Source organism: Sturnira hondurensis, unplaced genomic scaffold (genome assembly GCF_014824575.4).
Source record: "Sturnira hondurensis isolate 20B ecotype Veracruz unplaced genomic scaffold, ASM1482457v3 Scaffold0008640, whole genome shotgun sequence".
NCBI classification, from domain to species: domain Eukaryota; kingdom Metazoa; phylum Chordata; class Mammalia; order Chiroptera; family Phyllostomidae; genus Sturnira; species Sturnira hondurensis.
The window spans coordinates 22514569-22530427 of record NW_028081271.1 but is presented as its reverse complement, the minus strand read 5'-3'; the positions used below and the strand labels follow the sequence as shown (position 1 = coordinate 22530427).

Here is a 15859-nt window from a genome sequence, read left to right as displayed (position 1 = left end):
CGCGGAGCTAGGACCGCGCCACTTCCGTTTGTGAGACAAGGTAACCGAACCGGGAGGGCGGAGAGGACCTAGAATTGGCTGGGGGAAAGTGGACAGCTCAGTACTGTATCCCCGTGGGGTTAGGAAGACGTGGGTTCCTAACCTAACGCGTATCTGTTTGCCCAGTACTTTTCTCTGAAATCCTCTTCCTAAAAGGAAAAATTGGAGCCCAGCTGAAGTCGAACTTAAGATGGTAGGGTCTATAAGGTGGTGGGATGGGAGAGGAATACTGAAGACTGCGCACATTTTGTGTGCACAGTAATAATTATTGAATTCATGACGTACTTGAAATGTGGTATGAGGCAACACCAGGGTCATACGTACTGTCAAAACTTTATGTAAGAATATAGTGCAGTCCACAGTGCGCTGCCGCACTCCTGTACTAGGGGCAGTAGGAGTCCGGAATGAAATATGGTAATAGGAAAGCCACCTACGTAAAACGTTTTTTATTCCCCTGCCTTTTGCGGTAGGGGCCAAAGTGAAAAAGACACTAGAAACCTAAACTGTTATTACAACATGATGACCTATATCCAAGAAACTTAGTTCTGCTTGAGAAATGAAAATGTAACATCAGCAATATTTTCCGTCTTGATTCCTGGGGTTCATATTAAATTTGCCACATTCCAGGCAATTGCTTTGTAAATAAAATTAAAAGTTTATTACAAAGTGATACATAATTGGCTGTAGAAAAACTGGGAAAAAGTATAAAAGGAGAAAAAATTAAAATTAATGAACATCTTGCCATCCATCTTAATTACTATTAATATTTTAGGACATACATTTCCAAGTTTATTTAAAATTCCCATTATATTTTGATATTGGAATAATGCTTTAGGTATGGTTTCTTTGATTAGGTTGTGCTTGGTTGTATTTTTGTGTTTACAGTATCAGTGTGTATCTTAAGTTACAAGTATTGGATATTAGTATTTCTTTTGTGAATTTCCTATTTATATCCTTTGTCCGTTTTTGTAGTGGTGTATTTGTCTATTAATTTGCTAAGATTTTTAATATATTACTCCTAACCCTTTCTGTACACTGTATTTGTATGGTTTTTGTAAATATTTGTATATGCTACTTATCCATTGCCTTTTACCTTTATTCTGAAGCTTCTTCACGCTTTGATGCCCACCTTTAATTAGAAGTGAGTCATCTGGATGTCTGCGTGACTCCTTATTTCAGTGTTGAGATTGTGAGCTTACCCTATGAACTATGCCTAAAATTGTGTCCAGGTCCATTGTCTGCTCTTACACCCGGGACCGGGAGGAATATGAGGACAGTGAGAAGCCCCTCCACGTCTACTACTGTTTGTGTGGCCAGATGGTTCTGGTGCTGGACTGTCAGTTGGAGAAATTGCCCATGAGACCCCGGGATCGGTCCCGGGTGATTGATGCTGTCAAACACGCCCACAAGTTTTGTAACACAGAAGACCAGGAGACTATGTATGTTCGTAGGCCCGAAGGCATTGAACGACAGTACAGGAAGAAATGTGCAAAGTGTGGACTGCCACTGTTCTACCAGTCCCAGCCAAAGAACGCTCCCGTGACCTTCATTGTGGATGGAGCAGTAGTTAAGTTCGGCCAGGGTTTTGGGAAAATGAATATATATACTCAGAAGCAAGAGCCTCCTAAGAAGGTGATGGTGACCAAACGGACCAAAGACATGGGCAAGTTCAGCTCTGTCACTGTGTCTACTATTGATGAAGAGGAAGAGGAGATTGAGGCTAGGGAAGTTGCTGACTCATATGCACAGAATGCCAAAGTGATTGAAAAACAGCTGGAGCGCAAAGGCATGAGCAAAAAGCAGCTGCAAGAGCTGGCTGAACTGGAAGCCAAAAGAGCAAAAATGAAGGGGACATTGATTGACAACCAGTTCAAATAATTAGGACCTTTCTCTGAACCCAGACCAGAGGCAAGCATTTAGACCAGGAGGCCAAAAACTTTCTCTTGACCGCATGGACTGGTCCTGCCTTTATGCCCCAGCAGAATGCTTTACATTGCTTCCTACATTCACGAGGTCTTTGAATCCATCTGACCTGCTTTCTACAAATAGATTTTTTTAAATATATGGGTCTTCTGTAATATTTTTTGTCCATTTGATGTCAATTTCTTTAGTTGTGTAGAAACTCTGACTAGATCAGTGCTTAAGTGTCTTTAGTTTCTGAAGTAGCTGTTCTTTAATACAATGTTTAAGGATATTTGAAAAAAAAGTGGGTCTTAGGTTTTTTTGGTTCATTTTTCCTATCCATCTCTATTCCAGACTGTATTATTATTTTGTTCTGAAGAATGATCATTCTTCATTAAAATTTTTATTCACCTCTGAATAATGAATGTTACAACTTTAGGAAATTGTGGGACCATTTTTTATATGAATATCATGCCACCTTAAAAGAACCAGTGCCAGAAAACCCAAGGAAGATGATCAGTTCTCTGTCCTTTTCTTTTTGGATCAACCATTAACATCTGATCCACTTAACTGATGGGGATCCTGGCTCCTGGAGTCCGAGGCATTATGGATGAGACAGACAAATTCACACGGACTACTGAGTCCTGTGGAGGAAAAGGGACAGCACAGCCACTCTCAAGGGGAAAGCTCCTCGATCTTTACCTTTACAAGCTTTTATTGGGTTCAGCTTGCATAGGAATACAGTGTATACATGAAGCTCATCCATCATTGTCAGGCAGAAATGATTAAGCAATAGATAACATTCAAAGAACTCTGAGGGCTTATTCTGAGTCAGGGTCAGATAGTTAAAGGGCCATAAAACTTTGAGGAACAAACTCAACTTCCTGCTTGGACCTTTATCATTTAAATTGAAAGTATTAGCAAAGTAGGTTTCATAGAATTTTATGCATTCTTTCTTAGTCCTGATCACCCTAGGGATCCTGCCCTTTCCAGCACAGGGCTACACCCACCTCTAGCATTGTTTCAGGCTTAAGTCATTGTTTCAGGTTTAAGTCAGGCAGAGGAAGTAAGGCAGCCAAGAGATTAGGAGACTTCTTGCAGACAGAATGAGGACTCAGGCTATGTCAAAGCTGAGGAGCGGTGAGGGTCCATCACTCCCTTTTTCTATGGCCCCTCAAGTCCTTCCCTGAGGGCCCTTTTGCAACCATGCCTGTCTTAGGCTGTCACTCTTTTGAGGAACCTTGCGCATCTTTGGCTAACCAGTCATCTGCCTGGGGCCAAGCAGAGTGAAGAGAAGGGGGCCCCTTCTCTTCACTCTGAGGTGGTGCCCCTACAAGGATGATAAGCTTTGTCTCATGTGTGGCTTATGGTCCCAAGGTCCTTTACTCAGCCTTAGCCACAGGGGATTACAGCGTCTGAAACCAGGCAGGGCAGTTCCCAATACTTAACCACTCTCTTCTTGAAATAATGTTTTCAATTGGCTTCTAAAATAGTATATGCCCTGTGTTTTCCCTCTTCCTGTACAAGCCACTCCTCAGGTTTGTTTTTTTTGTGTTGGTTCCCAGTTCCTCCCCCGTTCTCCAACCTCTGTGGGAAAGTGCCTCTGGCCTTGATCTAACCAGTTTTTCCACCTTGTCCAAGTTCACCTTTTTAAATACCATGTCTAGCTTGTAGTTTCCTAAGTTTGTATTTCTAGCCCCGATCCCTCTTGAGCTCTAGTACCACACATCAAACTGCCTACTGGCTATCTCTAATTGTCCCCAGTAGGCATCTCAAAGATAAAATGTCCCTCAGAAAACTCCATTCTTGCCCCACCAGCTTCTCCTTAACTCTTCTCTATCTCAGTTAATGACTTTTTAAAGTTTATTGGGGTGACATTGGTTTCAAGTGTACATGATTTGTATATTGCATTGTTTGCCCACCACCCAAAGTCAAATCATATTCTGTCATCATATATTTGGTCCCCTTTACTCTTTACTACCCTCCACCTCCTTCACTCTGGTAACAATACTGTTGTGTCTATGAGTTTCAGTTTTATATCCCATATATGAGAGGAAATTGTGGTTCTTAGTTTTTTCTGACTTATTCAGCATAACATTGGCAATGTTCATCCTTGTCACAAATGGCAGTATTTCAACTTTATTTATGCCTGAGTAGTATTCCATAGTATAAATGTACCACATTTTTATTGAATCATCTGTCAAAGGACACTTTGGTTGTTTCCATGTCTTGACCCCTGTGAATAATGCTGCAATGAACATAGGGGTGCATATGTCTTGCAAATAAATGTTTTCAAGTTTTTTGAGTAGATAGCCAGAAAAGGGATTGCTGGATCATATGGTAGCTCTATTCTTCATTTTTTGAGGAACTGCCATATTGTTTTCCATAGTGGCTGAACTAGTTTACATTACTACCAGCAGTGAATGAGGGTTTCTTTTTGTCCACACCTCCAACCCTTGTCACTTGTCTTGCTGATAGCGGCCACTCTAACAGGTGTGAGGTAGTATCTCACACCTGTGAGATAGCTACTCTCTCACTAATAGCTAGTGAAGTTGAACATCTTTTCCTGTACCTGTTGCATTTTGCATTTCTCTAATAGCTAGTGAAGTTGAACATCTTTTCCTATATCTGTTGGCCATTTATATGTCTTCTTGGGAGAAGTGTCTGTTCAGGTTCTCTGCCCATTTTTTTAAAGTGGATTGTTTGGTGTTCAGTTGTATGAGTTCTTTGGACATTAACCCCTTGTCAGAGCTAATGTTTGCAAATATCATCTCTCATTTGATTGGTTGCTTTTTAGTTAATGATACTTTAATCCACCCTTCCATCAGACAAAAACCCTAGGGGTCACAATTGCTCTTTTCACACTGCACATCTGGTCTGTCAGCAAGTCTTGTCTGATCTGTCTCCAGAATATCTATATTCTCAGCTGGACTACCTCTCACCACCCCTACTGCCCCTACCCTAGTGCACTCTACGTGATCTCGCTCCCCAGTTACTGCCATAACCTCTTAAGCGGGCTTCCTGCTTCTCCTCTTGTTCCCTCCAAGTAGGACAAGAGTGTGTTTTTTTTAATGCATATCAGGATATGTCATTCATTTGCTTAAATACTCTCTCATTGCACTTAGAATAAAATCCACACTCCTTTCCATGGCCTACAAGGCCTAACATGACCCATCCTCTTACCATCTCTCCCAGGTCCCACTTTTCCCTTTGTTTCATATGTGTCACAATTTACTGCACACGTGTACCTGCTCCAGGGCTCTTCTTACATTATTCAGGCCTTTGCCTGGCTGCCTTCTTCTCACCGTCCAAACCTCAGCCCAGTGGTCACATCCTTGTCTCATTCCTGAACAATGCTAACACACTCTCCATTACTATGTTTGATTTTCTTCATAGCATTGAAACTATTTGAAACTTACACATGTTATTTGCCTATTGTCTACTGCTTGCTCTACCCACCTTCCCACCAATGTAAGCTCCATGAAAGTAAGGAGTTAATTTTTGTTTGCCATATAGAGGTGCTCAATAAGTATTTGTTGAATATTCTAAATTGCAACTTAGAATTGCAAGTGTCAAATGCTTCAGATTTCACAGGATGTGGACACATCATGTGTAGAATGGCTAATCACCCCAGGCTGGCAGGAACTGAGAAGTTTACCAGGATACAGAACTTTACGGGCTAAAACCAGGAAAGTTCTGGGTAAACCAAGATAAGTTGCTCAGCCCTAAGATATGTCACCATTCCAACAAATCATGATAGTAACAAAATACTGTCAATAGCTTCTGCAACTTTCAGCAAAATGACATATAATGAAACAAATTTTACCATAGGATAATTGATATAAACGAGTTAAGTTCCTATAGTACTTCGTCAACATTATAGCGAAATGACATTGAATGAAATGTTATTCAAAGACCTGCTTACTTTAATATACCAGTGTACAATGTGGCTCCAAGAGGCAATTAAAGCAGGACGCATTTCCAAAACTTACTTGACCATGAAACCCTTCTATAGGATTTCCATGAAAGCCATTTGTGAAACTCTTCTGTTCCAATATTACTCTCTAACCAAACTCATTTTTGTCATCATCTGAACTCGTTTTGCTCTCCTGCTTTTATGTAAAGTTTTACGAAATGCCGAAGAGGCAGTGCTAGTGCTATGGCACTGTTTGACAAAGGCATTATTCCATCTTACAAAGTGCAAGTTAGATTATGAGTTCATGAGTCACAGCCAAAGGCACTGTAAAAGTGGATTGTGAAACCCGCTTTAAGTGTTTGAGTCATGTTAGAAGATAGAAACGAATTTTTAAATAAACAATTTAATACTGCTAGATGATACAAGGGGCAGGGAGTCCCCGCCCCCACACCACTGCACACAGACGCATCTGAGCAAGGACAGGAGGTGTGAGCATCGAGGTCAGCAGGCCAGTGGTGACAGGTAACCTTTTCTCTTTTCCTTCTTCTGCATGACAACTCACTCCCAAGTTATCTTTGGGAACTAAAGGGAGGGAGTTGCTCCCCATCCGGGTCCTAGTGAGTCACTCTGGGGCTGAAAGGACTACAGATGGGGGAGCTTGCATTAACAACCTTGCCAAAGGGAGAATAATGACCAAAGTGTAGGTAAAAGGACAACGTTAGCAGCAGTAAAATGAAAAAATGGGAGAGAGGCCAAGTGCATGATTTAAGTCTGTTCAGGAGAAGCCAAATCCAGTGGAACGTGGACAGTGAGGACATGTGGGTCAGGGCCTCTGGAGATCAGGAGGGCTCAGGAGGGGACAGGCTGGCGCCAAGTGCTGTTCATACTATGTCCCGAAAAATTCACTTTAGACGTTTGTCCAGTGGTCTTTGTGCAATTGTACTTGAGCACTTTTTTCAGCACAGAGGAAGGAGCTGCTGTGGTTTAGTCTCCCTAATGCTTGTGCCTGGCATCCACGTTGGCTGGGCCTCTGGGATAGAGGACTTCCAGTGCACAGACAAGCTGTCGGCAGTGCCCACGGGAGGGCCACACCCTTGGTCCACAGTCAATGCCACAACCGTGGGTCAAGTATGAAGGTCTCCATCTGGGTGCCAAAGATGCTGGGTGCCAAAGACATCTATATAGCAGGGGCCACTGTGGGAGGGCCTCAGCTGGGCCAGGCAGCCTCATCAGGTGGTCAAGGCCACCCACACAGTCATGAGGCCTGCTCCAAGCTATTCTGCTCTTCTTCCTCCGTCTGCAACCAGCTCCAGTCTAGAGACTGAAAGTCAAATGGTAGGTTAAAAATACAGCAGCCACCAATACACCTCAGGCTGTTTTTCTTCTCTGGGAGGCAACCAGCACAATGTAGAAGGAAATATAAACCCTCTCATTAATAAGTCTTATTATTGGAGGGTACCCTCGAGCTAAAGGGACATATTCAAAACCATAGAGGATCTTTTCTTTGGACTGGCTTACAGTCCCTGAGATTCCTGGACTATGGAAACTAGAAAGGCAATTTTAGCATTACTTGTACTCATGGCGTTTATTTATGCCCACTGTGGGTAGGTAGTACGAAGAGCATTCCAGGTGGAGCAAAATCATAAGCAAAGGCCCTATGGCAATAGGAGTACATCATAATCTAGGAGCAGAGCAAATCTTGGCTACTGATTTCCAACCTCACTAGATGAAGTACTCTAATTAAAGACTTCCTCTTCCTCTGGCAGAAATGCAAATTAGCAGTGAAAGGATTAAATATATATTCCCATGAGGAGGAAGAGCAGCAACAACACGTACAGAAAGCCACCAAACCAGAAAATGACACTTGAATAAATACTATCATCACAATTAATGGTAACCCTTCTGATTCTTCTGAAAACTAAGAAATTATGGGGGAGGCTAGCAGGTGATTGTACTGGCAAGAAGAGACCCTGTAAAGGTCTAAGGGAATGATTTAGGATCCTTACCACAATGTTAGCTTTGTCTTTTTTTAATCCTTGCCTGAGGATTTGTTTTATTGACTTTAGAGAGAGGAAGGAAGAGAGAGAAAGAGAAACGTGGAAGTGAGAGAACAACATCAGTTGGCTGCCTCATGTACACACTCTGACCAGGGATGAAACCCACAACCTTTTCGGTGCACTGGAAAATTCTCCAATCAACTGAGCCACCAGGCCAGCACAGCTCTGCCTTAATGTACCTATATCTTAACTAGTTTTCTTTAGATTAGTTTCCCTGTAACTAGCACTACCTACTGCTAAGCTCTGAGTCCCCAAGAAGCTGGGTCATGACAGGTTCTTGCTTTGTCCCTGAAACCTAGCACAGCACCCACAACACACAAATGCTTGGCAACAGAGCAAAAGTTGCCAGGGGGTTGAGCAGGGAAGGTCTTCTCAGAATAATATTACCTTCTTCATTACCAAATGTTGTAAGGATTAAATGAGATAATGCACATAAAGTACTTGTGCTCATTCCATAATGTTAGCATTATTTTCATGAATAATAAATATGTACAGCTGACCCTTGAACAACACAGTTTGAAGTACGAAGGTGTACTTGTACGTGATTTTTTTCCAACAAATACAGTAAGTGTATTTTCTCTTCCTTATGATTTTATCAATAATGTTTTCCTTTCTCTAGCTTACTTTACTATAAAGAATACAGTAGCCCTGGCTGGTACGGCTCAGTGGATTGAGCGCAGACTGTGAACCAAAGGGTCACCAGTTTGATTCCCAGTCAGGGCACATGCCTGGGTTGCAGGCCAGGTCCCCAGTGGGGGCCACATGAGAGGCAACCATACATTGATGTTTTTCTCTCTTTCTCCCTCCCTTGCCCTCAGTCTAAAAATAAATAAATAAAATCTTTAAAAAAAGAATACAGTATATAATACACGCACAAAATATGTGTTTATCGACTGTTTGTGTTATCAGTGAGGTCAACAGTAGGCTATTTACAGATAAGGTTGGCAGGTCAAAAGTTATGTGTGGATTTTTAACTGTGCAGGGGGTTACCACCCCTAACCCCTGTGTTGTTTAAGGGTCAACTGCACTAGAAAACCCTGAGAGCACACTGAGATGGAGGAACAATGCCTTTCCATTTCCTGTTTCTTGTCTGCTGTCGAAGGGACATGGAATAGCTGGGGTTCACATAAGCCATTACCCGTAAACTCTGGTCCTGTTCTTTCATGGTGTCTTGCATTGCGCTTTCTAGCTGGGTGCAGAGAGTATGCGCTTCAGCCACCAGTGCGTCACTAAAGAAAAGGATCAGGTTATTAGAAAGTGGTCAGTATTTTTTTTTCAGAGAGGATACTGTTTTAAAATATGCTAAAGAAGCTTTACCAAGGTTTTAAAAATCGAGTGAGAATTATTTTGCTGCTGAGTGCCTGCAAGCACCATGCTGTTAGCGAGTGACCTCCCTCCTCCAGGGAAGCACTCTGGAAGCCCGAGTCTAGCGTTACCTGTCATGGCATGGGAAAACAAATCGATCCCTGCTTAATAAAAAGGTTAAAAGTCAAAGAGCTCCTTTGGACTTAACTAGATAGCTTAATTTATTAATTCTTTCCAAACTGCCAAAATCTAAAGATAATTCCATAATCACCTGTTTTCTAACTTTTGAAATTAAAAAAAAAAAAAAATAGAGACCAAGCAACTTCACCAGGTTCGCACAGTTCCTTGAGATCTGACGAAAAGCAAGGTCCGGGAGCTGGTTTCCTTGCACCTGCGCTCTCTCTCTTCCATGACAACCACGCGCGGGTCCTATCAAGACGGCCCATGGGGAGACGGGGAGAGGGTAACAGGCCACCTGCCCTTTTCTAACCGAAGCTCTATGATGTGGAGAAACAACTGGCAACTTGTGCTCCCAGGATAACTTTTCCAGATCTTTCTGTTATTACTGGAGGGAACATGACAAATCCTGGAAAGCAGTGTCCTCTCATCTTGCAAGGTGTGGCACTCTGATGGAAGGACACAGGGCACCTTTTTGCTTAGTCTCACCTCTAGGACCACTGACTAGGTTAAAGGCTTGGTGCCGGCTCTAGAGGACAACGTGGGAGGCACAGGACCCAAGCGTTATCTTCAGGGAACTCACAGTAGTTTGGGGAGGGAATCGAGAACCTAAAGCCACATGTGATTAAGTACCAAACCACTACTGGCTATGCACTTCCCAAATACTGGAACAGGACTTTTTAAAACAACTTTGTTGAGATAAAATAACACCATAAAGTTTGCCCAGTTAAAGTGCACACTTTGACAGTTTCAGGATATTTACAGAGTTGTGCGACCATCACAATCATGTAGTCTTGGAACATTTCCATTACCCAAAAAGCAACCTTGTACCCATTGGCAACCACTTCCCATTCCCCCTCCCCACCTGCGCTAGGCAACCATTGGTCTATTTGCTCTGTTTATAGACTTGCCTACAGGAACCAACCAAGTCCTCTCCAGTGCCTAGGGCGTGGCACATAGAACCTGCTGAGTTAATGGGTGTGGGACTGAACTAAACACAAGACTCCCCACAGGAGGTCCAAGAAGAGAGCGGCCCCTGTGTGCTCAGGTGGTCAGGGCTTTAGAGGGGGTGGAAAGCAGATGTGCCCTCTGGATGGGAGGACCGTCCCAGGGAAGCTCTTGAACTTGAGTGTGCATCAGAACCAGCCTGGGCTTCTTAATCAAGACTGCTGTGCCCTACCCCTGAGCTTCTGATGCAGAATCCGAATTTCTAGCAAGATGCTACTAATGCTGTGGTCTGGCCCAGACTTGAAGAACCACTGGGCTGGAGCAAGGAGTTTGCGTGGGAACAGTGGATGCCCCTGAGCTGCTCCGAGGGGGCCGTGAATGCCTGAAGAGACTCAGGACGGATCCTCTAGGGAGTGGGAAACCATTACAAGTTACTGACCAAGGAATAACTTGATCAAAATGGTATTTTGTGAGGACTAATTTGAACAGAGAGGGCTTGAAGGCAGAACCAGGCAGGAAAGCAGGGAGGCTGAAAGCCCTGTCAGAAGGGGCTGAAGGGTTCTGTTCACCACCTCCCTGGTAGTGGTCCAGGTGACAGGAGGGGAGAGGAAGGGACAAACAGGAGGTGGTGAGAGGCAACGGGAGGAAAACAGTAACTTGGTAACTCCCAGTGGTGGTGGCGTGAGAGGGAGGAGGCCGGTGACTCAGAGGGGGAATCTGGTTTTGGAGATGAGATAGTGATTCATGGACTGATCAGCACTTTCAATATTCTCATCGAGCAATTAGTAATCCAACCTTCACATAAGAAAATTTTGGTGACCATGATATTCTGACTCCCAAGGGACTGTGAGGCGTTTGTGTCCACAGTGCCACCATGGGTAACAAACACAAAGGAAAACACCCACAAAACCATTAGACAGGCGAAACGGTCTGTCAGTGATAAACACCCATTTCCCCGCCAGGACCTGGTGCTGCGCCCTTGAATATTACGTTTGGCTGTTAACCATGAGGGACATACCTTTTGCTGACCGATTCAGGTAAGCAGTCAGGGGCGGTGGGAGGCTGAGACATGAGCTGACCAGAGTGACTAAGGCGAGAAGCATTCATGCTGTCTGGGCTTCCACTGACAGGACCACGGACCTTGCTCTAAAACACAGACCAGAAAGGAAGTCAACCAAGTTCTGGAGCAAAGGGAAAAGTCAACCCCTGCATTCACACCATGGTATTTTCTCATGAGACAATTGGCTACCAGACACATATTATCCCTAGAGGAGCTCGGTCAACACCTCTACCCATGACAATCAGTAGTTCGCCTTTCAGTTTCGAAAACATTTCTGTATTAGGGATACTTTTTGATAAGAGATTCTAAAGATAGGGAGATTTGAATGCCTGTATTTGTAAGCTTTATTTCATTAAGTGTGATTGCTTAATGAACTCTTACATGGAAATGAAAAGTGAGGTGTTTTTACTCTTTTCCTAGTAGAAGACTAAGACACATAAAAAAGTTATCAGCGACTTCCTGTGAATTGCACCCTCTGTGGACGCTGAGAAGAAAACCAAGAGATTCTGACTCCCAGGCTGCTGTAGCCACTCAGCCTCAAAGCCAAGATGCTAAACTTGGCTTTGCTCCTGCTCCAGCCACTTGCACCTCCTCAAACCTGCAGCCCACAGACACAACCTACGGTCAACCTTCTCGGCACCTCTTCCTCGCCACACCCCCATCTGTTGGCCTCACCGACTGCTCACTAACCCCCTCCTCGCCCTCCCAGCAGCCCACAGTTTTTCCTCCCTCTCAGCCGCTCCAACTGTGGGACCCGTTCTGGCTCCACATCTTCCCTTCCAGCCAAACGTCAAGGTCAACCTCAACCAGCCACTCCAGTCTCCTATTCTTCCCTGCTCTTTGTCTTTCTGCTGTATCCTCCCTGGTGATTATCAGCCTTGGAGAGGCCCAGCCATCTGCCTCCTTCACTTCTGCCTTGGTCCTCAAGTGAGGAAGGGGACCCCTACGGTGCTGTCTGGCTCCTCACCCTTCTACCACAGCCTGTCCTGTGCACCACAGGACCTACTCAACTCCAGCCCCACCGAGTGGCCCCTCGTGCTCAGAGGGGGGTCTGCCAAAGTCTCAAATCTGTTCTCCAGCTGCCCCCAGAGTGAGTTTTCTAAAACCCTAATATATCCTCCCATTCCTGTACTTAGCTCCCTTCAATATGAGAGGAAAAAAACAAATACTGCAATGTTTCCTCCATCTCTTCAAAATAAAATGTGGCCTGAATGAGCTAGCCCCTGCCTGCCTGTCCAGTGCCATCCTTGGGATGCCCTCCCCAACGCCACACCAGCCTGCTGATACCTCCTCGTTCCGGGCTTTTTTTTTTTTTTTAAATATTTTATTTTTATTTATTTATCTTTAGAGGGGAAGGAGAGAGGGAGAGAAACATCAATGTATGGTTGCCTTTCATGCATCCCCTGCTGGAAGTTCGCCTGCAGGGAACTGGCCTGCAACCCAGGCAAGTGCCCTGACTGGGAATCGAACCGCGATTGTGTGGTTCACAGGCCTGTGCTCAATCCACTGAGCTGCACCAGCCAGGGCTTCGTTCCGGGCTTTGACAGAGCAATGTCTTTGTCCTGGAATGTCTTCATCTCCACTTAGCCACACAGCTACCTCCTACGGACACTTCAGGTGAGACAATACCTCCTTGTGAATGTTTTCTGCGGCTCCTTCTCCTCTAAGACTGAAGCTGGCATTCCTCCTGAATAATCATGCTACAGCTAGTGCTTATTATAGCTGCTGTGTGGCACTTCCGGCCCTAAACTCTCCTCATTCCTTTCTCTGTCTGGGCACCTCACCAGATCATGAGCTCGTCGGGCCAGGCACCATGCTCACTTTTCCTCTTGCAGCTCCAGTTTCCAGCACTCCCCTGGGCACACACAGTCACCATTCAATAAGTGGTGAATGGACGCAGACCAGGCCATCACTTGTGAATACCTCAACTTCCCTCTTAAATATTCTCTGCCTCATCAAATCTCCCCTGTTCTTTCCCTTCTTACCTATAGGAGAAAATGTCACTCACCCCTTCCCAAGGCCAAGCTCATGGTACTGACCTCTCCATTGTTCTCAAGACTGGAGACTAAACTGTCTCCTATCACTTTGTACTGTGAATCCTCAACACACTGTCTCCTGCTTGGCCTGTAAATATACTCCAGGTTCCATGATCTTAAAAAACACCATCCTTTCCCTGGCTGGTGTAGCTCAGTGGATTGAGCGTAGGCCTGTGAACCAGAGGACTGCAGTTCAATTCCCAGTCAGGGCACAGGTTGCAGGCCAGTTCCCACCAGGGGACGCACAAGAGGCAAGCATACATTAATATTTCTTTCCCTCTCTCCTTCCCTTCCCCTCTAAAGATAAATAAATAAAATCTTTAAAAACAAAACAAAACAAAAAACACCATCCTTGTATCCTGCTTCCACCTTAAGCAATTATATTCCCATACTCATTTCTGCTCTTTTTAAAGATTTTATTTATTTTTAGACAGAGTAGAAGGGAGGGAGAAAGAAACATCAATGTGTGATTGCCTCTCGTGCGCCCCCTACTGGGGACCTGGACTGCAAGCCATGTGACCCTTTGGTTCGTAGGTCGGTGCTCAATCCACTGAAGCACACCAGCCAGGGCTCCTTTTTGCTTCTAAAGGCTATCAATAACTACATGGCTCTCTTTTCAACCTTTTCAGCTTTGTGAAGCCTTCACTGTGAGGGTCACTCTCCCATCAGCTCTGATTTCCATCTCTTTTAACTGGCTCTTTTCGCTTCTCTGTCCCGAGCTTTCTTTTTTGTGTTATGTTTTCCCTCTGAGCAACCTTCAGTGCTCACAGCTACATGAGACAGATGGTGGGCACAGAAAGTATGAACTAGAACAGACGCAGCACATGTAGATGAGGACCCACCAGGTCATGCTGCCATGCACTGTAGAGGGCTAAGTGCAGGACCCCAAAACACGTGTCCATGCCTAATTCCAGAAACCTGGAAATGTGAGCTTTTGGGAAAAGGGTTTTTGCCAGTGTAGTTGAGGGTCCTGAGATGAGATTATCCTGGACAACATGGTGGGACCGACGCCCAGTGACTAGTGTTCTTTTAAGAGACACCCAGAAGAGGGCCACAGAGAAGGCCACGAGAACACAGAGGCAGAGATCGGAGTGGTGCAGCCACAAGCCAGGGAACATCTGGAGCCACCAGAAGCTGGAAGAGACAAGGAAGGGTCCTCCACTGGAGTCCTCAGAGGGACCCTAACCCTGCCAGCACCTTAATGTCAGACTTCACTTCTGACCGAATACTTTGTGCTAAGTTATTATGGTGGCCACAGGAAATGAACACGTGCATAAATGAAAACAATGGGCTTAGGCCCTAACTCGGCACCCCACTGCTCGCTCTATGGCACCAAGAGGTGAAAGCCGAGCAGCAGCAGCTGAGCGGTCATCAGTGGGTTTGTGGTCCCCCTTGCATGGCGATGCCAGCACACAGAGGGAGGCCCGGACAGGGCTGTGGGCCTGGCCACGGGGGCTCACTCACACACGCGATCTTCAGGAGATTCCAGAGCTCCTTCTGCCGCTTTTCCTGAAGCCGAACAACAGTCTTCTCATCCTCATTCATTAAACTCACCACTTCTTCCACCTTGGGCAACAATTCCAGAGCTTTCTGCTTGCAAACCACAGTTTTACTGTAAAGAATAAACAAGACAAAGTGCAGCGGCACTTGGGGTAGCGAACGCAGGAGAACGTAATCCCTGGCAGTTACGAGTCCACTCGGCAGCTGAATAAAAGCTGCTTCTTCGGGTGGGGAAGGGCATCAGAGTGGAGTGAAGAAGTGGCCTCCCAAGGCGCGCGCTTCTCCACATTCCCCCGGAGTAGGAGCGTCGGGGTTTATACCTGAGCTGTGTATAAATCACTCGTACTTTCTTCTCAAAGGCCTGGATGGCCTGAAGCAGCAGCCGCACCATTTCCTGACTGTCACCCTCAGTTCGCTGGTCTGGAAAGAGGAAAGGGGGTGCAGAGTTGCTCCAGGGGGCCGGCACGGAGCACCAGGGCCTGACGCGTGAGATAACAAGGGACCCGAGGCAGACAGAAAACCCCGCTCACCTCTTGGTTTTTCCCTGAGTCTCCTGTAAAGCTCCCTTGCTTGCTCTTCTCTGAAATACATGAAGAAGAAGTCTGTCTAGATCTGAGGCCAAATTAGCACATTTGAAGCATTAATAAGCTAATTCCTGCCAGTAGAATTGCTAATTTCTAGAAATAAGACACTATGTCTTGATGGGGGAAAATTATTACTTCTGGTGATATTATAGGTGATTATCTACAATAAGGAGATGGTCGTTATCAAAAATCAAACATCCACAAAGCTCATGAGAGAGGACCCGCTCCTTTCCCAAACAAAGGAAAGGAGTCTCCACTCTGTCCCATGGAATTCCTATCCCCTCGGCTTCCGCAGCAGTGCTTCCGGGTGCCACCCCTGGCCCCAGGCCCAGAGA

General features: G+C 45.1%; 2 protein-coding genes across 7 annotated transcripts in view; one reads left to right on the top strand and one right to left on the bottom strand.

The window, feature by feature from the left end:
- Positions 1-6: 6 nt before the first annotated feature.
- LOC118993208 (UPF0428 protein CXorf56-like) lies at positions 7-2119 on the top strand. Of its 2 annotated transcripts, none has more exons than XM_037055470.1 (2): positions 7-164; positions 1146-2119. In XM_037055470.1, exon 2 carries the CDS (start codon positions 1249-1251, stop codon positions 1915-1917), a length of 669 nt encoding a protein of 222 aa, XP_036911365.1. In that variant the 5' UTR covers positions 7-164; positions 1146-1248; the 3' UTR covers positions 1918-2119. The 2 variants fall into 2 exon arrangements, with proteins under 2 accessions (XP_036911365.1, XP_036911364.1); XM_037055469.1 differs by having other exon boundaries at positions 38-232.
- A 4122-nt stretch (positions 2120-6241) lies between these two features.
- IKBKB (inhibitor of nuclear factor kappa B kinase subunit beta) overlaps positions 6242-15859 on the bottom strand; it is a 52889-nt gene continuing 43271 nt past the window's right edge. For 4 of the 5 annotated variants that reach the window (XM_037055465.1, XM_037055464.1, XM_037055467.1 and 1 more), the window contains 5 exons: positions 15471-15520; positions 15261-15360; positions 14905-15052; positions 11363-11490; positions 8790-9143 (listed from right to left, as the gene is read on the bottom strand). In XM_037055465.1, the coding sequence (XP_036911360.1) occupies positions 8942-9143; positions 11363-11490; positions 14905-15052; positions 15261-15360; positions 15471-15520 (628 nt within the window). In that variant the 3' untranslated portion in view covers positions 8790-8941. Of the gene's footprint in view, positions 7179-8789; positions 9144-11362; positions 11491-14904; positions 15053-15260; positions 15361-15470; positions 15521-15859 lie in introns of those variants that run through there. The other variant, XM_037055468.1, reaches the window with a different exon arrangement.

What these genes read in the sequence shown, in the direction of transcription:
- LOC118993208 (XM_037055470.1), top strand. Translation starts at nt 1,249, where the DNA reads ATGCCTAAAATTGTGTCCAGGTCCATTGTCTGCTCTTACACCCGGGAC.